A 13,187-nucleotide genomic window follows, 5' to 3' on the forward strand; every position below is an offset into this window, starting at 1 on the left:
GCCAAATACTGTCTACATATAATTGCATTCATGTTGTTTTCATCGACTTTTCCTGTGGGCACTGAAGCATCTCCATCAAGGCCCTGGGGCTTTGGAGCAACCTGCCAAATCACTGCCCTCCTTTATATCTAGGTTTTGAGGGTTTTTTGACTTTTCAAGGCCGATACTGTCGATACTCTCAGACTAAAGTCAATCATTTGCACAACCCTCCTTATCAGACAAGAAACTCCAGTCTATGAAATACTAAAACTTTCCACTTGAGCACAGGGGAGTAATAATCCTAAATATCAAATCGGTCATATGTCTCCAAAAACTGTCACATCAGAGGCAGGCAGCACTGACAGGCAGATATTAATCCTCATATGAAGGAACCAACCATCAAATCCCATTTGTATAGGCTTGAGTGAGATTGCGATAATAAAACAGGAAGAATATGTCTAACTGATAGGAAAGAAAAGGGTGAGAGCATGGCAAATTGGATAAATAAATCATATTGGAGGAGACAGCGTAAGCATCCATTTCAACTCATCACAGAGCTGTCGCTACGGAGACGGGCGCTAGATGTATGTAGCCAATCACATTCTGGGGCTATTGTATGTAATGGCAGTGAGGGAGGGAGGAGAGGGGTAGAGGTGTGGAGGGAAGGGGAATCAAGGAGATGTGAGAAGATTAACGTGCGTGTATGACACTCTTATGTCCAATATCAATAAAATGTACAGTCCTCTTACAGCGTCACCACACACGGAAACAAAAACAGGCATAGCAAGGACGGAAAAAGTGCTGCCAAAGAGTGTGTTTGGGTCTGTGTATGTGCAATGTTTGTTGTACCTGCTATCTGGCTCGACACATCTCCTTTTGGCTCTTTAGGGAGGGATCCATCTGTAGGCATACAAACACAAAAAAGATAAATACTTACTTTACCAAAAAAGAAACAACTAACTTTGCGTCGCATTCTGAGTCAAACAGACACCATGAGAACAGATGGAAGAAATGAAAAAGTTATTAAAACTTTAAGCATAACTTTTTTTATATGCTATGTTGTATTACAATGATGTAACATTTATTGATCCCTGTTAAAAAAAAAAAAACAAAAACATTTTATATACTTGTTTAAAAGTCACAAAAATAACAGGATCAACATGTCATGATAACAACAGCTGGAAGTAAACAAGAGAAAGAGTCAAATGCTATGCCAGTGCCAATGCTAATGTCAGCATACTCAAGCCAGTGTTACATGAGAGGGTCAAAGTGAACTTCACCATTTCCTTAAGTTTGCAAGAGTCCACGTGGAGTTCTGAAAAAGGTGGCTCTCTTTTAATCTGCTAGATCACCATGGCAACTGATGCTGCAGCTAACCTGCTCTTGGCTTGGCATTGTTGAGAGTTTGGGATGTAAATCATCTGTAAGCAGTGTCTCTCTCTCACCATTTATTTCCCTGACTACGCTTTATGAACTATACAGATTCTCAGCTGAAGGAATATGTTATATCTATAGCTGTATGGTAGTGAACCCACTGAACAGTTACAGCAGGCAAACTGTATGTGTTGTGTTATCACGGAAATTTATATAGAAAATGCATAAATATGTTACGTTTGGTCCTGATTTGCTGCCAAGTCTGCTGGACTGCAGCTGATAGAACTGGGATTACAAAATTAATCACTCTAATGGTATTTATTGCAGAGAATATTCAGTCAATAATATTAAGATCACTATGATCTGGCCAAAAAACTAAAGTGATCTCCATATATCATCATGGGACAGAGTCAGGCCTAATTGCACTTGGATAGTATCATGTTTAATGGTACAAAGTTTAACGGCTCTAATATGCAGCTGTCATAATAGAAATAAGCGGCTGCACTGAGAGTGCACTGAGTGGGAAACGCATTAACTTGCATGAAAAACTATTTTCTACCAGACCTCCTCTACTACATCATTTGCAGTATCCGTGTTCCTTTTTAACCTTGATAAATTTTTATATGCTTTATTGCTCTCCAATAAAACAGCCTGTTCCTTCTTACTAAAGTAGGCGGCACATGATTGGTCTATTTTGTGTGAGAGAAGAGTCAAGCCCTGTTGCACAGAGCCTGATGAAGAAAACTTGGTTAATAAAGAAGGTTGAGAACCACCATTGTGATACCCACTATCTCTGATCAGGAGTTTAAGGTTGTGTCAAGCAAGCAGGCCAAATTAGTCGCACATATTTTAAGCAGGCTAGAAAGCAGTAAAACAACAACAGTTTCATTTCTGCAGGTGTCTGTGTCGGTAATCAAGGCTTGATTTCTTTTTTCTCAGAATACGAACATATTAGTTTCAACAGGTAAGTATCACCCTGCTTACAATTTTAGTTAGCTGAAGTCTAGTTAGAGTTAGTTTGGTTGCTGACAATAGTTAAACAGAGTTAAATACGAAGTACAGCTAAGGCTGGTTAGACTGTCATTGCTGGTCATAAACAAAAGCAAGGGACTAGACTAACTAAAAATTTTGCCCCGATGACGATGCTACCTGAAAAGTCAGAGGATCATTAAAGATATCACACCCTGAGGGGGTCATGAATGTCTGTACCAGATTTCATGTCAATCCATCTGATAGATGTTCAGGAATTTCACTCCAAACTACAACAAACAGCTGCCTATCAGGATAACATGCCATCCATCTAAGCGTGGCTAAAAATGACCGGATAGCCTAGCAGTTGATGATCGAATGTACAACCGTGCTGGATATAGACATTTACTGCATTGCTTAACAGCAACAACTGGGGGAAGAGGATGATGTTTGTCCAGCGCAAACAGAGCTGAGACTTTCACAATAAGGGTTTTTTTATTAGTCAGGCTGATGAACAACATTAGCTTGTTCAGAGAAGTGAAAAAACAAAGCAGCCACATGGACTTAGTCACAGAGTAGTCTTGATTTTTAGAAATGTGAACACACACTGTGAGAAAGATGCTACTGCTCGTCCCTAATCATTAAAACCAAGGTATTGGCAAGTCTGGATAATTTCCATGTTCCTGAACAGAGCAAATTATCTGTTTACACTGGACCAGTGCATGCAGGAGTCATCTTCTCATCACCCTATAACTCATGACCGAGGCTAACTGGTTTCTCCGCCAATACAACAATCGGCCCGTTGATCTGGCCTATAGCTTGTGTGTGAAAGAGGTTGCTGCTGTGACTGAGGGGAAGACACGGTCAGTGTCATGTGTTGTCAACATGCAAACAGGCTGGACGCTCGACTGGCTGACTCAGTGACACATGCTCCCTCTGTTCTGACTCAGGATTACTCCTTCCTGTTAAATGTTGCGTAGCACTGCACTGAGGCAGAGAGAAGCTAATCGTTGTGCTGCATATATGGTCTGTATCATCAACTATCCAACATGTACTTGGACCCAGTTTGATTTTGATACAATAACACGCAAGTTACAGTACATGCAGACAAATCTCTGTATTTCTTTCTTCTGTATTCCAGATTCAGCAAAAGTGCATCGAAGCAAGAGCAAAATGTAAACAGTCACTGAAAATGAAATGAAAGTAAAAGCCCAAATTGCACACATTAATATAGAGGTTCAGTTTTCGAAGCTACCAGGTATCCCTTCAGAAAAACACACAAATCAATTGTGTTACTACACTTCTTTTTCTCACTAGGAAATCCTACGTGTCTGGATTGTACTCAAACATCTGAGTTGTGAATTTCTGCTCTGGTATTACAGTCTGACCTTTACTACTGAACACAGATATTTTGGCAGTATTAGTTGTAGTCACAATTAGGTTACAGTTTAAAGCATGGCCACAAGAGTTTTAATTTAAGCACAAGAAATCGGCTGTTCGGTTTTCCTTCAAAACTGCATCAAAAAACAACTACACACAGGACAATCAGCTACCTCCTGTTACGTTCACGTCATACTGGATTGAAAATAGAGAGAGTCTTATTAAAGATGTTTGTACGGCTGCAGAGTTGGTTGCATAACAGCTAAAATACCACAATATTCATCTATTTCGAGCAACTGCCTTGAACAACAGACATATAGATATTAAATTCTGACTGAAAACAGACCTGAACAGATAGGTTTGTTGTGCTTTAGTAGGAGCAAACCAGGAAGTACGTTTACCGAATAATGCAATAAAAATCTCAAAAGACATCAAAACACTGCACAAAAGTTTATAATCCTCAGAGAGAGGAGTTTACAGCGGTTTTTTATCACAACATTCACGAGATCAACATTATGGGGTAATCCATCAGGAGTGCACACTAGCCTGTGTATGACTGGACAATATAACATTTCACTAAATGTTGTGGAGTTGCAGCAAAAGTTGAGCTCGGTTCAACTTCCATTTGCCTGACTGACCCTGTGTTGTTTTACCAGAGTCATCTGAGCTGCCTGGTACATCTTCCACATTGCCAATTGGTTCAATTAAAACCAAAGACAGGGCTGTGATCTTTTATACGGGACTAAAGTTGGCTAAAAACAGGCTCATGCTGATGAGACATTAGTTTTTTTTTGTTTTAACATCTGTTTAGCTTAGCTAAATGTTATTAAAGCAAATATTTTGAAATCCTCGTTAGCTTGTTACAATTGTGACTAGGATGTTGATGTGAATAACACATACTAGGGACGTCAAGAGAGCCATACTTATGTATCAAGCTGAGGTCAAAATTTAGAAGACAAGTTAGCGGTTGTTTTTCCTGTAAAGATACCATAGATGCACTAGGTTCTGTAAACTCTGCACAATAACAAGAACATGTGGAATGGCAGGTTGTGAGTACAGCAACAGGTCTATTGATCAGGGACAAGCTACAGATGATCAAAAGCCAGAATGTAGGAAACATCCCAAACTTAACTAAGAACCTCAGAGATCAATATCCAGATCTGTCCACAGAATTTAAGCTGAGTATCAGATGTTTCAACTTCATACAACACGGCATTAAAAAGTCGACATCATGAAACATTACTGTTGCTGTTTGTGAGTTGTGACGGTATTTCACAATGTACAACCAACAGCACTCACAAATGCTAATGTTGGCTTGTTCCAGCTAATGTAACAATGGTTCATAGCAACTACTTCACATTTTTCTTACATTTCATAGTGGTTGTTTAAAAAAACATTATGGCGCAATCACACAACCTTTCAAATTGCAGTGTGGATCAGAATAGATCTTATAACATGCCATATTCTTGTGTTACGACCGATCGTATCTGCAATACAAATATAGCTCTATAGCCCACGTGGAGCCTGGAGTTCAGTTGTTGCAGGTCTTTTCTCATGATGTGAGCTGGGAACTGCTTATAACATTAGAAGGCCACTGTAATTACTGTTCAGCTTGTCAAAAAATAATGTTTTGCACGCATTTATGTGTGTTGTCACGCTACGTGTACTGCAGTTTTTATTAAATTAAAAATCTTGCTTTGAAATGCATTTGTTAGTTTCATTTGGTATCAGATTTGGTATTGAGAATTCCACAAATTCAGTGGTATTGGTGGATAATGTCTGGTATCATAACATCACTAGTATGCAGATGACATAAATATGACAGTAGGACTGAAATAGAGGAGCCAGTTGAATAGTCAGAGATCAAGACCCCATGGTAGGATGTAATTATTCGCTAAAGGGACGCCAAGCATAAACAAGGTGGAAAAGAAAGAGATTCCCTGCAAGGACTAATGTACCTGTGTCCTATTTAATCCCTTTTTATTGGCTAATTCATTCTGAATGAGAGAATAGTTCCCCACATAATTGCTTCCCTTCTGGCTGCTAGAGTAAGTACAGTATGATTTAACAACATTTTGCTGGTGGCAGTTTCCATTAATGAACATATAGCAGCAGAGTACACACAAAACTACACAAGAGCAAACTTGCCGACAGAAAGAGCCAACGCCACAGGCCTCATTAGCATTACAAAAAGCTCCATCACACACACACACACACACACACACACACACACACACACACACACACACACACACACACACACACACACACACACACACACACACACACACACACACACACACACACACACACACACACACACACACACACACACACACACACACACACACACACACACACACACAGACAGCATGGGAAAGCAGAGCTGAGCAGTCGAGAGAAGCACAAAGATCTCAAGGGAATTTTCTCTAAAGCCATGTACCTGGGAAAACTTCACAGGGAATAAACGGGATGAAGGAGAAAAGACAAGAAAAAAGGCAGGCGAGACAAAGACCAAACACCCACATACTTCACATATTTGCAATGCCAAAGATGTCCACTTAAGCCACAGCGTGCAACAATGTAATACCAGACTACAGTAGTGGTTGCCCACAACTTATCACAATCTAAACAATGAGACTTGTAGTTGAGCCAGAAGTCAAACATGCATGGACTAAAAGGAGATAAAGCCCGATCTATGTGTGCATAAAGAGATACAGATACACATGCAGTCATGAGAGCAGGCTTTTCCTCTGCAATGTGGCCGCTGGAGCAGTGGGTTAATCCAACCACACACACACACACACACACAGACGCACATACGCACTGAGCCAACTTTGTTAACAGACCATAGTAGGATAAGCCCACCGCTGAAACATCAGCCAAGCTGTTTAGGTAAAGCTAAACAGATCGCACACGCATCAAACAGCCGTTGAGGAAGTGACAAAGCAAAAATTGTAAACGGGCCCAATCGCATAAAATATCCAGACTCTGCTCTATCCAACAGTTAGACAGTGAACTCACCTAGACTTCAGCTTCTGCTCAACACTGGCTATACTGTATCCTAAACTGAGCTGCCTTCCACATACAGCTCTCTCTTGTCCCGACACACACTGTTTCTGACTCTGAGCCCGCATTAACACAAGACCACCCTTTCTGTGGGCCCCTGCCTTCCAGTTCTCGGCAAGCACACTCATCGTTTGACTCACGCACAAATAGGAAAGACCCCCTTTCATTTAAAAATACCTATTGTCTGGCTCACACTTGCAGAAGTGAGGTGTGAGGCACAAAAACAATGAGCAATACCCTGCTGTCAAAGCTGTCTCTGTGAGAGTAGCTGTAGATATAGCTGTAGGGGAGTAGCAAACATTTAAATGTCAAGGGCCATGGACAGCACTTTCAACAACACATTACCTAAGGGATCATCCATCTGAGAGAATTTTTGTTGCTTGGCACAATACATTACTCATTATACATCCCACAAGACATTCGGGGAACAGAGAGCGCTAGTATTGGATTATACGTTGTATAAACTCAAATCTTCAATTGAGCTACTGGAATGGTTATTTGGAGAGAAAAAGCTGTACTGTTGTCCCTAATACTTGCCTGTGTAGTTTCTGTGTGCTTAGAGGATTAAAAAGTATAACCACAACTGGATAGATCAGGTCTACACTATGGCTTCTAGATACCAGGATTTCTTGATTAAGGACTTGCAATTTTACGCAGCAAAGCCAAAACATAATTCTTAGAAGTTCCTATATTGTTATCCATCCTCCAGAATATTATACTTTTATATTGCCAAGTATTTGTTTAGAGTCTGCTGCCACTTGAAAACCTGACATACTGCCCACTCTGTATATGTGCTTACTTGCATACTGCAGACAGGAAACATTAAAAATGCAGATGGCCATCTACCCAGCGAAACCCAGGACATGTGCACATTTACACATATGTAAAGGCTCAGTTAAAAAACAGCTAATCAGAGTTTAACCCTTATTTAGCTGCAAACATCATTCACCTTGATTCAAATGATAAAGTCCTTCTCCAGTCATTGAATTAAGCTGTTTAGACTCATCTCAGTGTATTAAAGTTACATATTTCAAAATGTTTTTCTATTCTTTAATTAAAATAGATTTAGACTTGATTCTAATCATATTTTATTGCAAATGCACACATGGACAGCTGCAGACAAAATGGGTGCACAGTTATTATAGCATTCTTGAGTGGGCTGAAGTTGAACTGGAGAACTCTAAACGTGGAGTAAGTCAACATGTAGGTAACAACACTGCTGAAGAACATTCATGGAAAGCCCCCTGCACATTGACAGGATTGGTTCCTTACAGATACTACCTATGTAATCCAACTGTGTACCTGTCTTTCTGAGACGGTCATCAGTACACCTCAGCTTAAAGGTGTCTTCTAACACATAAAATACAAAAACACAAAAAACGCCATATAGTCATGATAACAAGGTACAAAAAAACAACAACAACTTAATTTTTTACCAGTGGAGTCAAACATCACTATTACTTAAACAAAAACCACTTGAGGCTCATGTCTCTAACTTAGAATTAATCATTTTATTCCTTAAACCAGCTTCTTGTTTGGTGATTCTACCTGTAAATATGAAGGGATCAAGTACTGTGAACTAAATAGACAGTTCTTCTTCATTCCAAACATAGCCAAAACATTAAACACATCACTGCCTGTGCACTACTTACCAGAAATACACATCAGACACTGACTGAATCTTTAATCAAGCCTAAATCTATGATTTATTCAGAGTATAAGGAGTGTATATTCTCTGAATTATTTCTTTAGACCTATGCTCTTAAGTAATGATCCACTAAAATGTCATTTTTCTAGCCATTTATATCATCTGTCCTCACCTGGGATCCCTGGTGTTTAACAGGCCCTGTTGGATAGCTAAGATGAAAAGCCCAGCTCTGCCCTACGGATCAGGACTAAAGGCCACTGCTTTAAACTGTTTCTCATTTTACCTGGAGACCTCTGGGACTAACTCAAGGACCTCAGCGTTCCACAGCCTTTATTTGAAGACACAAAAGGCCACTGACTGTGATGTTTACAGTGGATCAATTTCTCTTGGTTACTGGCCTTTAGCAAGAGAGAAAAGCAGGGTAAAGAGTAGTAGCCAGAGGAAGAGACAGGGACAGGAAGACAAAGTGAGCGGGATAGGGAGGGCAACAGTGAGATAGCAGTTTAGAATGCACGGGAGACCCAAAGAAAAAGGAGTACAATGGTCTTTCAGGACTTGTCCTAGTTTGGTTCACTCTCTGTCTCTTCCAACTCTCAAAAATAGGAGCAGAGACAATTTTGGCAAATCTTTCGCACTGATCCTAATCAATTGCAAGGTAATTCAATTCTTTTAGTGACCTCTTTCATTAAGCACTTTTAACACAGGTTGGCACTCAAATATACACTTCTTCTCTCTTCATTATTTTTCCAAGGGCTGGCTCTCTCTCGCTGCCTGTCTTTCTCTGTCTTTGAATTTCACAGCTCTTTCTCTCCTTCCTCTTTCACCTGCACTGAATAGACTAACTTATTCGCTCCAACAGGACAATATAATCATTCACTCACTCCAAGGCTTATTGTTTATGCTCCTCTTACAAGAATGCGTAAAGAAAATAGCTATCTGCAAATGTGATTTCACGGCAACCTGCACCCTTCCCTCCCCTCCAACGTACCTCCTGTCTTATCCTTCTTCTCCATCTTCTCTCCATTTTTCTCTTTGTCCCCTCGACTCTTTTCCCTCTCTCGTTCCAGTTTGTTTTAAGAAGACAGCGGCAAGCCAGCAAATTTTCCCCGAGCTCACACCAATTAGCTATCACGCCGGAGAAATTACAGAACGAGAGCACGGCAGATGAGAGGGAAAAGTGGGACAAGCTCCTTTTTATAAACACACAGAGAGGCGAGAGGTTTGCATATCTGGGTGCATGTGTGTGCGTGTGTGTGTGTGTGTGTGTGTGTGTGTGTGTGTGTGTGTGTGTGTGTGTGTGTGTGTGTGTGTGTGTGTACATTGTATGTGTGTTTCAGTTGTTCCTAAGAGGGAATTTAAATAACTCTTTCATTCACACATCTGACAAACACAGTAATAGTTCAATTCCCTGGCTAATGGGCTAATAGACTATATTTGACATTATTACATTATACTTTTAAGTAATTTGAATTCAACAGGGCAAAAATAGCGCTTGCTGGGATCAACTGCCACACCGTAACTTGTCCTTGCCTACTTCAAATATAAGTGTAAATAACTTGTATTATGCACCCTGATTCACAAGCATTCTGATTGACAGCTATGTTACTACATGAGCAATCTTCTTTGTTTATATTTGTACCACATGTGCAGCTCCGTTTTCGATGCATCATGATCCTCCCCAAGTTTGATCCTCTTTATTGAGATATATTACTAGCTCTTATCAGCTGGCCTTTGGTCTTATCTAGCCCGTATCTAGGCGGCAACCTCTGTGTCTGCTTGTGTGAGCAGTAAAGGCTCACTGATAAAACAGGCCTTTGCTGACCTGGTTTACATAGGCCTGTTCGGAAAGAAATGACACGGGTCAGATAGACCGTCATGGTAGCTGTTGTTGCCACGGTGACAGACTGAAAACACAGCCTGGACACAAAAAAGCAAGATAAAACATGCACCTAAAGCAATAAAAGCTTTCTTTTCTCCATGTATTTCTTGTGCAAATGCTAAAACATCATTAAGCCAGTGCTTTTGCATGAAAGGCACACATGGTACACTGGTTTGCTGCTTGGGACAGAATCTCAACACTGTTTTTGTTACCTACCCAAAGTGTCACTAACACTCAGGAAATATATAACTAGAAATGTCAAATGCAGAAAGTTGGTAGCTATGAATGGTAATGTGTGTGCTGGTTGACTAGATAGTTTCTGATTTGACTCAAAGTTTTGCCACATTTTATTTTGGCGTACATTTGAAATGGATGTTCCAACATTTTAGGAAATACCATTAGTCAGTTTCTTAACCAGAGTTAGATGAATGGCACGCATATATCTTTCTAAACAGCAATGAAGAGACTGGAGGACAACATTTTACAAATCAATACGTTGTACCTTGTTTGTCTAATCCATACAAACCCCAGAGTCTAAAAGGACAGTACGTGGTATTAAAGGTAATTATTTATCAACCAGCAGGGACTCCAGGAATTCACTGTCTCGTGAACAAAACCATGAAACAATAACTGGCATGTTTTTTTTTTAATTTGGTGTCTTGATATGGATTTCAGTAAAAATAATTTTTAATATTATAACCAATTCTGCTCATATTTGATAAGTCTGAAGTAGATCCTAAGCAGTACTGGATTTTTGGGTAAATACTTCGCTCAATATTCTTTGTATATATGTTAGAGTTATACTGGAAAGAAACAATGATGCTGTCATTTCTATTATTGTTCAAGTGATGCGTTTCAGAAACTACTTAGCAACTTACCATGAAGACACTGCCTGACTCCACACCACTCTCTGATCAGCTGAGACATGTACTCTGCTACATGTGCTGCGTTTTGCTGGACAAACTATTTCTAAATCATCCCAAGCATCATTTTCAGCATTATGTTTTATGAAAAAAAAGTTTCCATATCAGCGCATATGCAGCAAAAAAATCTGATAGGGCAATACTGGCTGATAAAACAGGCTCATCCATGTATCAGTCAGGTATAAAGAGTATAAGGAGTTTACAGTTTAAAGTAGGGCATCAAAAAAGCAGTATTTTGATATTGGTGAATTGATAGTATTAACTAAATCTAAACAATGCAATACAGACCATCTCTCTGTTTGTGTTTAATTATGTGCCCTGATGCAGAACACAATCTACCTTCTTACCTCCCTCACTCCAGCTCTACGCCCACATACAAAAACACACACACAGAGTAATCCCAGAGAATACACACCAGATTAGATTAGGTCAGTGTGTGTAATCCAATGAACTCTCACCTCTAACATGCCTAATGCTGTTAGAGCTGACAGCATCACACCATCACACACACACAAACAGACACTTGTACTGCTGCCATAGAGCACAGCTCTGCTCTCAAACACATATTTATATATATGTGTGTGTATGTATATATAGATGTATGTGTGTGTTTAAGTAAGCAGATCTGTTATTAAAACATGTCTTGGCCAGTCTGCTTTCCCACACACTAAATAGCATCTCTGAGCAGATCTGCAATCTGCTCACTGTGTGATTAATAACATTGTGACTTTCTGGTTATCAAAACATCACATACATATATTTTTACAGTGTCTTACTAACAGTGAGTAAATCTATGAAAATCCTATTAAAGCCACCTCTGTAATGATTTCACTACAGCATAAGCAGACATATATGACAACTGTTCCATCTTGATTTTTAAATGTTTCCTAAACTTGTACAGCTCGTTAGTAAGCTGTTGGAGGCCGTGTTTTACGGTGCAATGTATGACGCATTCAGAGAAAGACTTAACTTGTTTACAAGCATGACGATCAGGGGAAGTGAACGCTGTTCCCTCTGAAACTGAATCTAGTGCTTTTTGTTCTAGTTGAAGGATTGTATTACTGTGGCACACCTATAAGTTCACACTGACATCATATGCGCTTTGGGCTACAAATAAATCCAGTGCTGCCATTCATTTTACTTTTGATGGCTTCACTCACCGTGTTCTGATTGAAAAATTACAGTGTTTAGTCTAGTCAGCCATCTGTGAGTCGGGTTTTCCGACCATTTCTACTGCGGACCCCAATCTGTGAGGTCAAAACATTCTTCCTTCTTAATGTGTTACAATGGTAGTGGCCAAAATGTTAAATTTGCAACCACATTTTTTCCATTTGTATCCATACGTATATGTATATGACTTCATTTACATAGCACAAGATCATTTTGCACCTGATTCTTTCATCTGCATTTGTAAGTTTTTTTTTTAAATCAGTTTTTAAGACCTTGTAAAATTTCCCCATTTATCCTCTGTGTGTTTGCTTCCAACCACTAAACGTAGTGTGGCTCAGACAGGAAACTATTACTGCCACTATGAGAAATTCACCTCTTGGCTCACCTTATGACGTTAATTCAACAGCACATTCAACCACAAATGAAGCTAACCTAGACTTTGCACACTGGAATAGGTCATTGCAAATCCAAAATAAACCTAACCCAGGTGACCAGATCTTCTGGACCGTGACACACTGATCAACAGCAAATGCCTGAAGGAGTGTGATGTGCTGGGCCAGCTTGGCATTATGTTTACCACAGAAACATTTAGCACAAACAAAGTTAGTGACAAGCTGGTAAACACAGTGGAGAGTTTAGCAGTTAAATGCCAAGAGTTAGTGTATACTAAAAAAAGAACTAAAATGAGAGTAAATAATGGACTTACAATCATCATTTGACCAAAAACATGCAACATAACTACTAGATGTATAAGGCCACTGTTACATCTTCCACGTATGTGAGACCACATGGTCCG

At 39.7% G+C, this 13,187-nt stretch overlaps 1 protein-coding gene across 7 annotated transcripts in view; it reads right to left on the bottom strand.

The window, feature by feature from the left end:
- The window catches only part of trioa (trio Rho guanine nucleotide exchange factor a), an 85,643-nt gene that overhangs the window by 63,094 nt on the left and 9,362 nt on the right, over nucleotides 1-13,187 (bottom strand). For all 7 annotated transcript variants that reach the window (XM_035943842.2, XM_023260959.3, XM_023260958.3 and 4 more), the window contains exon 2: nucleotides 829-879. In XM_035943842.2, coding sequence (XP_035799735.2) covers nucleotides 829-879 — 51 coding nt within the window. The remainder of the gene's footprint in view (nucleotides 1-828; nucleotides 880-13,187) is intronic.

This window comes from Amphiprion ocellaris, chromosome 15 (genome assembly GCF_022539595.1).
Source record: "Amphiprion ocellaris isolate individual 3 ecotype Okinawa chromosome 15, ASM2253959v1, whole genome shotgun sequence".
NCBI lineage: Eukaryota > Metazoa > Chordata > Actinopteri > Pomacentridae > Amphiprion > Amphiprion ocellaris.